At 48.8% G+C, this 9,580-nt stretch overlaps 1 protein-coding gene across 3 annotated transcripts in view; it reads left to right on the top strand.

Moving 5' to 3' along the window:
• Window positions 1–887: 887 nt before the first annotated feature.
• Window positions 888–9,580, top strand: part of EXT1 (exostosin glycosyltransferase 1) — a 263,571-nt gene continuing 254,878 nt past the window's right edge. For 2 of the 3 annotated variants that reach the window (XM_036436832.2, XM_036436831.2), the window contains exon 1: window positions 890–2,771. In XM_036436832.2, coding sequence (XP_036292725.1) covers window positions 1,804–2,771 — 968 coding nt within the window. In that variant the 5' untranslated portion in view covers window positions 890–1,803. Of the gene's footprint in view, window positions 2,772–9,580 lie in introns of all 3 variants that reach the window. The other variant, XR_004987724.2, reaches the window with a different exon arrangement.

Here is a 9,580-nt window from a genome sequence, read left to right as displayed (position 1 = left end):
AAAGTCTCCCCTCACCCCACCTCGCTGTGATTGGATCTCTTGGAAGCTTTGTACAGAATTAGACTTTCTACAGAATACAAGGGGCTTCAGATTGTGAGGAAAGGATGCGCAAGTAGATAAGAGGATTGAGAATAGGTGTCTTCTCTCAGCACACAGAGACAGAATAATGGGACCAGTCCCCTTGATTGTAATATTTCCTCTTTATTCCTGGAGTCTCTCCTTGGGGGAAGGAAAAAAAAAAAAAAAAAAAAAGGGTCGCGATTTCGGAAAAAAGGGATCTGTTCAAATGCTTGGTAGGAAATAAAAATATAGGGCCTCGGAGGAAAGGGGGAAGGGGGTCGGGGAGAGACGTTCCGGACGCTGGTCTCTTTCTATGAAAACCTTTCTTTCCTCCCCCACCCCTCGGGCTCGCCCCAGTGCTCCATTTTTCAAGCATCCTCTCCAGGAACCCGCAAGCTCCCGGCTGCGGGCTCGGGGAGGCGCTCCCTCGCAGGGAGAGCTGAGGGCGCCGGGGAGGCCGAGGCAGCGCGGCCCGGGGAACGCCAGCCCGCGGCCCCGGCTCCCGGGCCACCTTCTCCTCTGGGCGGCGCTGTGGTCCCCGGAGGGCGGAGGCGCCACCCGGGCCCAGACCAGGGCGACCGGAGGAGGGGCTTGCACGGGGCCTCCCGCCGGCTGCAGAGGAGGCACCTGAGGTCCCCCCCGAAGCCCTGGAACGCTCTGAGCCTCCCTTTACGGCCCCCGCGCTCCCCGCGCCGAGCCGGCCCAGCGCCGCCGGCCGGGGGTTATGAATGGGCGCAGCGGAAGCACCGCCCCGCCCGGACGTGACGCCCGGCCAATGGCAGCGCGGGCTGCGTGGATGGATGAGGTCAGCGCTGTCGTGTCGGGAATGGAATGTGTAAGTGTAACATTCAGAACCGGGTAACACTCGGCGACCGAACGCCGGCGGTTCGGCAGCGATCGCGCGCGCAGGGGGCCTGGCGAAGCGCCGCTCGGGGCCGGCACTGCCCGCGGGGAGCACGCGCCGCCGCCGCCGCCGCCGCCGCCGCCGCCACCCAGCGCCGGCGCCGCCGCCGCCGCCTGCAGCTGGGCCGCGCGCGTCCGGGGGGCCGGCCCCGCGAGCGCAGGAGTCCACGCCGCCGCCACCGAGTGTCGGAGCCGCTGCAGAAAGGGAATCGAGAGCGATGCAGGGATTTGTGAGGTTACGGCGCCGCGGCTGCAGGATGCACTAAGCCGGCTGTGAAGCCGGGCTCCGGCTGACTTGTTGGAACCGGAGTGCTTGCTCCTCTTGCAACGGGAGCGCTGCGGGGGGAGAGTTGAAGTTGGCTTTCCCAGGGCTGGTTCTCCACGCCGCCGCCGCCGAGAGGAACCCGAGAGACAAGGAAGACAAGGAAATCTCTACTCCGTCTTGCCATTGATCGGGCACCGGGAGCCTTTTTTTTTTTTTTTTTTCTTTCTTCCTCTCTCCCCTCTTTTTCTTTTTCCTCCCCGTCTTGTTGCATGCCAGAAGATCACAGTCCGCGGCTCGCCCACCCCCTGGCGCGGAATCCTCAGCCCCGCTCCGCTCTCCCTCTCCCGTCCATTGTGCAACCCGACGATGAAAGACCGGAGGGGAGAAAGTTAGAGAAATCGCCCACATGCGCTGGATCAGTCCACGGCTTGGGGAAAGGCATCCAGAGAAGGTGGGAGCGGAGAGTTTGAAGTCTTTGCAGGCGGGAAGATGGCGGACTGGAGCTGAAAGTGTGGACTGGGAAACTTGGGCGATCCTCGTGTTTATTTACAATCCTCTCGACCCAGGCAGGACACATGCAGGCCAAAAAACGCTATTTCATCCTGCTCTCCGCTGGCTCTTGTCTCGCCCTTTTGTTTTACTTCGGAGGCTTGCAGCTTAGGGCGTCGAGGAGGAGCCGGAGGGAAGAGCACAGCAGCGGCGGTCGGAATGGCTTGCACCACCACCCGGGTCCGGATCGTTTCTGGCCGCGCTTCCCGGACGCCCTGCGCCCCTTCGTTCCTGGGGATCAATTGGAAAACGAGGACTCCGTCGCGCCCGTGTCCCCCCGGCAGAAGCGGGACGCCAACTCCAGCATCTACAAAGGCAAAAAGTGCCGCATGGAGTCCTGCTTCGACTTCGCCCTTTGCAAGAAAAACGGCTTCAAAGTGTACGTGTACCCGCAGCAAAAAGGGGAGAAAATTGCCGAAAGTTACCAAAACATTCTAGCGGCCATCGAGGGCTCCAGGTTCTACACCTCGGACCCCAGCCAGGCGTGCCTCTTTGTCCTGAGCCTGGACACGCTAGACAGAGACCAGTTGTCGCCCCAGTACGTGCATAACTTAAGATCCAAAGTGCAGAGCCTCCACTTGTGGAACAATGGTAGGAATCATTTAATTTTTAATTTATACTCCGGCACCTGGCCCGACTACACCGAGGACGTGGGGTTTGACATCGGCCAGGCGATGCTGGCCAAGGCCAGCATCAGTACTGAAAACTTCCGACCCAACTTTGATGTTTCTATTCCCCTCTTTTCTAAGGATCACCCCAGGACAGGAGGGGAGAGGGGGTTTTTGAGGTTTAACACTATCCCTCCTCTCAGGAAGTACATGCTGGTATTCAAGGGGAAGAGGTACCTGACAGGGATAGGGTCAGACACCAGGAATGCCTTATATCACGTGCATAACGGGGAGGATGTCCTGCTCCTCACCACCTGCAAGCATGGCAAAGACTGGCAAAAGCACAAGGATTCTCGCTGTGACCGAGACAACACCGAGTATGAAAAGTAAGTGGCCGGGTGGTTGGGCCTCTTGTGAGTCAGCCCTGGGCCCTGCCCACATGGTCCAGGTGTGAGGTTTGGGGCTGGGGGTTGGGGGTGGGGCTGAGGAGCCCCCTCTGTCCTCTTCCTTCCTGGCACTGAGCCTGGCACCCTGGCACTGACAGCCTGGCTCCGGTGTGTGGCTAGGAGCTGGGGACCCAGACTGTGAGCTCCTGGAGCAAACAGAAAAGCCTGGAGCACTCACTCCCCTGGGCCAAGGAGGTGACAGGGTCTCTCCCTCCTGCTCAGAAAATCCTCAGGCCCATGTGTCTCCTCTGAAGGGTATGGGTTCGATCTGAGCTGGGAAACTGTGCTTCCCCAGTGGGTGCTAGGGGCAAGGGGGTGTCATTTGTGAGGGTCAAGACCCGGAGAGGCACGGAATCCACCCCACCCCAAGATCTTTCCCCAAGATTGATGCTTTATTTGCTTTTCTCACAAGCAGGGAGAACTGCTCTCCCTGGATTTTCCCAGCCTCCCATGATCATCTCTCCATGAACTTTAAATATGTGTTAGCAGGGGAGGTGTTTTGATTTTTAGCTACTAAAATTTCTGTGCCGCCTCTTCCCTACCCTCCATGGCATTGACTTTTTTGAAGGGAGAGTGTACGTTGGTTAGGGCCTGTGATCTGTCTTCCTTCCTTCCTTTCCTTTCATTCATTCATTTATTCATATCTCTTTATATGTACAGATACAGTTTCTTCCTAGGAGAAGCTGTTCTTTAAAATCTGGGTCTCAGCCCCACTGCTGTACACTCCCTGTTGCTAATTTATATTTCCCTCTCCAGTTTTGTCTTTATCCATTTGCATGCAAATGGAGACTGTTACTCTTTGAATGGGTTTGTGCCGCCTCTGTAGTGTGGCAAGTTTTGTCCAGTTGCTAAGTAACTGAGTTGCTTACTTTGTAGCCCTGCTCACTCTTCCTTTTCCTTCTGGGTGACAGAATCGGACACATTGGAAACGGGGTCAACACTAGTCTGGCAACAAATCTGCTTTTAACCTGAGCTTGGCGGGACAGTTTCTTAGTAGATAGATGGTGTTAGCGCCCCAGACCCACTGGTATCTGGCCGTGAAAGAGTTAGCAAGCTCCTACAGTGCATTTCCACGTTACGCCAGTTAAAAACCAGAGCAGCCTTGTGCTACCCACGGAAGGAAGGGGAACCTCTCAGCTGAGCACAAGAGGAACTGGCAGAGGTTGGCAGATTTTTGCAGTTGATTCATGAAATGTAGAATAGGGGAAACGCTTTGTAAACCTGATTGGAACAGGAAGGGGTCTGGTGGGAACGAGGCCCCGGGATGAAAGGTTTGATTGTTGTCTGTGGATTTCCTCAGACACAGGGCCTCTGGAGGAGGGACTGGAAGGGAAATTAAAGTCCTCCTGTCCTGGATCCTAGACAGTGAAGGAGAAAGTATCCAACACTCAGACTCCCCAGCCCCCGGCACCCTTGCCTTTTTAAACGTAAGAAAAGCCTGAGGCTGGCGTCAGTTATGAATATACATTTTACTCTTCTTGAGGGACAGTTGTGTGTGATAGTTGGATGCAGCTGAAATGGATTAAAATCTCATCACAAAAGAAACAGACCGTGGTTAGTAATGAACTGCTTTGTTTATTAGACATTAACATTGACCTACTTCTGTGAGTGCTTGTAAGGGGGGGAAAAAACAAACAAAACACTGATAGCCTTTCAGGAATTTCTTTGTCTGGCTGACGGTGGAGTACTTACTAGTCAAGATGAAATCTTAACTTTTCAGTGTCTTCTACAGCAAGTCTCCCAGAATGTTGTAGAAGGATTATGGGGGTCGTCCTTCCTCCAGCTGTCGCTGAGATCTCCACGATAGGAAATTTGAGTTATACATTTATTCGGGAAACACTGTCAATCCAATAAGACAACCCTCCCTTCTTTACCCCCTTACTCCCCAAAATAAAATATTAAATCTCTACAGTCTCTGATGAAGCTTCTTCTAGAGACTGGTAATAAAGGAAGGAGGGGTTAGTTTCCTAGAAACTGTAATTTCTGCTAATTGAATTTAATGTTTGACCTCTTTGTGATTGGGCCAGGAAATCTGACACCCACACCCTTGTGTTGGTTTATGATTAAAGACCACAAGGGGTCAGGACCTCAGTTTCCAGTCTCATCGGAAAAGTGACAGTTGGTTAGGATTGCAAGCCTGTTCTTTCTCCCGAGGAGGGATTTCTTTGAGCAAGAGTCACTTCTGGACTTTGTTCCTGCTCTCTGCACACTTTCCAGGCCTAACCTTGTTGCTAGGACAGGGTGCTGCCGCAGAATGTTCATGTGCATTAGCCCGCTGGTCTCCATGGAGCTTTAACTCCTTCCCCTCCTCGGGTTATCAGAACCCTTTATCTTTGAGAAATGAATGGTGCTTGCACACATGATTGCCAGTTAAAATAAAAAGTTATTTTCTTTAGTGAAAGTTAGCCTTCCGTAATGATAAAGAGTTAGTGTGAAATGACCGAGGACTCGCATCTTACCTGCACTTTTGTGAACATGAGACGTTCATTTATGAAAAGTAGAGAGAGTGACATGGAATGAGGAGAAACACTTTTCTCTTGTAAGAGAGTAGTATGTTTGATCCGGTATTCCTGAGACACCTGAGGCTGAAGGAGGAGCCCTGAAATGTTGTGAGAACAACACTCCTGGGAAACAATGCCATTGAGCTCTGGAGTAACAGGGACCGCTGTGCTGCTTACACCGATGTTTTCTGTTAGCCCTGCCTATGTGAGATGCAGAGCCCCTCGGATCCAATACTGATTTCTCCCGGGCTTCAAGGAAGGAGGTGATGGTGAAGTTAGGTCTGTAGAAGTCACCTGCGTTTGGCTTCTCATACTGACTCATCCCGTGACTTTTGATGCTTTGCCTGGAACATTAGTTTATCCCTTTGGGGAATGGGTTTCAGACGGAGCATTCATTTGGCCGTGGCGTGTGTAAAAACAGGATCAATTTCCATCTCCTCTTTTTTATTAGCAAGTGCCTGTGAAAAGGCTTCAATTAAATTTGCTGCCACAAGCAACCACATCTAAATTTGCTTTGGACTTATGGGGTCTGATAATTAGATTGAAAGTTTATGGTTGAGTTAGGATACTAGAATATATACAAGTGTACCAACTAAAACAAGAGTTATCTTTTTAGTGAATGTTTGCCTTACGTAATGATAAAGACTTAGTGTTAAACGGTTGAGGACTTTCATCTTAGCTGTACTTTTGTGAAAATCAGACGTTTATTATGAAAAGTATAGAGAGTGACATGGAATGAAGAAAGACACTCTTCTCTTGTACGAGATTAGTCTTTTTGATCCAGAATTCCAGGATTGTATTAAAACATCCATTTTTTTTTATGACACCCATAAGCAATGGTCACCAGTTACACATATTAACAGCTGTAGGTGACACCAGCTAAAATAGGTGGCTGCAGTGATTACATGGTTGATAATGAGGCTTGAGAGAAATTCCTCCTACTTTACATTCTTTGAGCTTCTTATGCATCCTTACAGATTCACTGTCGTTTTGCATGAATTTCATAGTTCAAATCCCTTCAAAGGGTATTATTGTGACACTTCAAATTCGGCTTTCTGAAATAGAAGAAAAAGAAGAAAATGTGAGGTGGCTTCTGTCTTTGACCCTCCTAGGAAGGCAGCGGTGAATATTTTAAGCGGCTGTTGTGAGAAGGATTCCATGCAGGCCTTTTTGACACCTTTTCCTGTGTTCCTTGAAGCCGTGCCTTCTGGTCCTGGCATTTTTAAGGGTCTTGAAGCTAAGGGACCATTCAGCTCTAACATCCTCATCTTCCAGACTTAGAAATGGAGGAATAGGAGGTCCTTAACCTGTTAACCAGGGAGTTCCCTTTTTAATGACGCAACCTGTAACGGGTGTGTACTCTTTCACTAGGACATATCGTATTAGTATGTCACGCCTGGAGGATGTAATTTCATATTATTTTTTTTTAATTTATACTTAATGAAAATAAATGAAATATATAATATTTTCATTTATTAAATATATAAAGCACAAAGGAAAACACAAAATTACAAAAAAAAATAGAAAAGAATACTGACAAAAAAAATGGACACGTCGAATTAAAAAATTATAAATTTTACAAACAATGATAAAGATTACAAAAAATAGCCGAAACTGGTTTGGCTTAGTGGATAGAGCGTCGGCCTTCGGACCTAAAGGTCCCGGGTTCGATTCCGGTCAAGGGCATGTACCTTGGTTGCTGGCACATCCCCAATGGGGGGTGTGCAAGAGGCAGCTGATCGATGTTTCTCTCTCATCTCATCGATATTTCTCTCTATCCCTTTCCTTTCCTTCCTCTCTGTAAAAAATCAATAAAATATTTTTAAAAAAAAAGATTACAAAAAATATATACCGTCCCTCTCGGGGCGCAACATATATTTCAAGGACATATTCATACGTCCTACCTGTTCCCGATATTGTTTACGTTTGACGTATTTATAGGTCCCGCTCGGTTAACAGGTTAAGGGATTTGCTGCAGGTTGGAAATCGGGTTGGTAGTAGGGTAGCCCTAGCAGGAAAGCCTTCTGACTTCCCTCTTGACTTTTAGTCTCCCACTGTCAGTTACAGGTGCGTGGGAGCTCTCTAGCTGGGAGACCTTTATTGATGGTGTTTCCTTTGGGATTTCCCTTGGAATCCTTTGGGAAGCTGATGAAGATTTTAGACAAACTTTGCAAAAAAAAAAAAAAAAAAAAAAAAAGGCACGTACACGCACAATTTATCATAAAGTTTTAGGAGCTGACACACAGCCTCTCCCTGAAGGGCATTCTCAGACACAGGAACTCTTGCTCTAGGGCTTACATTCTGCCTTTCATTGCTAACTAATAACTAAGGTGTTCGTGCCTGGAGCTGATTAGTCCAAACAGGAGATTTTTTTGGACCTTTCCATTTGGCCCGAAGGGGTTTGGGGGAGAGGCTGTGCAATAACTGAACGGTACGTTGAATTCAGGTGCACTTGCAGCACCAGACGAGTAGTCATTTTAAATGATTATCTGCTTATTCCTCATTGTCTCAGGCTGTATTAGCGGACACCTGGAGCAAGTGCAGGGGCCAGCAGGGAACCTTAGGCGTTTGTTTTCCTCCTCCAAACATGAAAGGTGGAGATTGTACTTCTCGGGTTTTAAATGTAAGATGCTAGCAGCCTTTCCCCCGACAGGTGTATGAAAGCACAAAAGTATTTCTAAAATAAACCACGTAAGCACAATTTAAAAATACAGATAGTGCCCACCCTCTACAACATCATGAAGTTGAGAAGCATGTCTTCTCGCACTGAGGTCTAGTTCTCTCTGCTCCACCCTTTCTCACCTCCTCTGAACATGCTTTTTTTTTCCTCTTGAGAGCACCTGAGAGCCTTCTTTCCAGGAAACCTGTAAGTAAAGGTTGGGGTGTTGAGGGCTACTTCTAGGGACGATTGCATCCTTTTGACTTTCGTCCAACAAATGAAGGTTCAGAGCGGAGTCTGTGACTTCAGCTAGGAGCCCGTAGGACTTTGTTACACAGAGAATGGCTTGCGACTGAGACTTGGGCAAGGCCCTGCCTCTGGGAAGGAGGCCACCTGTAGCCCCTTTGATGGTGACAGCAGCCTAGGATGGGACAGACTTGACTAAAGGGGAGCAGTTACATCCTCAAGGAGTGATTGTTCTCCGTGTCAGAAGGTCGGCAGATGTGCCTCCCCAGAGCACAGTGCTAGAAACACTTGCCAGCGATGACATTGAGAACCCTAATGTCACTCAGGGGCTGGGCCTGGCCACTGTGCTCACAAGCTCTTGCAAGGTGTCATGTCAGGCATTTTACAGGTGTGTAGACTGAGACCACTGGTGAGGTGCTTTGGCTAAAGCTGTCTAGCCTGCAGGTGGCTCAGGTTTTCTGGCTCCCAGTTCTCCAGTGTTCACAGACTGGCTGTGACCTCATAATGTTCACCTTTTTAAGAATGGACCGGGTTGTCCTGACCAGTGTGGTTTAGTTGGCTCAGGGTCATCCTGTGCTCTGAAAGGTCTTGGTATTGATTTCTAGCTGGGGCACATGCCCAGATTTCAATCCCTCGTTGCAGTACATGTGGGAGTCAGGCAGTCAATTGATGTTTCTCTCTCATATCCATGTTTCTCTTTCTCTCTCCCTCTAAAAAAATCAATTTAAAAAAAAAAAGTACTTAAAAAAAATGGACCAGATTAGCAGGTCAGGCTAAGCGGTCATTGGATTCTGCTATCTAATGAACAAGTTCCAGATTCGAAGCTCATGTTTCCAAGAGCTTAATGACGAAGTGTTTTTATGTAAAAATTCCTCCACTGTGACCAGGTTTCTTTAATAAACCCAATCCCTCACCCACCCACCAAAAAAAACCAAAAACACACACACAAAAACTGTAAGATTTGTCCAGTGCCTATGATTTGATTGATCTTTATTTAAAGCTTATTTAAGTCTTTCAACAACAGTATCAAGTAGGTTAAACCCCCATTTTACAAATTAGAGTGCGGCCCCAAGAGGATGAAGTAAGGAGCCCCAAGGCCCATCTAGAGTGTAAATGGCAGTGTTCTCACCAGGATCTTGGATTCCGAAGACCATTCTCTTCCCTCTACCAAATGCTTCCACCTTAGAGAATCAAACAACGTTTCTGCCTATTCACATGCTATTAGTGAGTTCAGTGGGATTTAGGTGTTTGTGTATCAGGTCTTTTTCCATTGCTTTTCTTTGTAAACATGTTTCCAAAGGGGGTAGAATTGGCGTAGGGATGTGATGAATAAAGATGGCACC

This window comes from Pipistrellus kuhlii, unplaced genomic scaffold (assembly GCF_014108245.1).
Source record: "Pipistrellus kuhlii isolate mPipKuh1 unplaced genomic scaffold, mPipKuh1.p scaffold_m20_p_14, whole genome shotgun sequence".
Classification (NCBI taxonomy): Eukaryota; Metazoa; Chordata; class Mammalia; order Chiroptera; family Vespertilionidae; genus Pipistrellus; species Pipistrellus kuhlii.
This window is presented reverse-complemented; position numbering and strand designations above follow the sequence as displayed.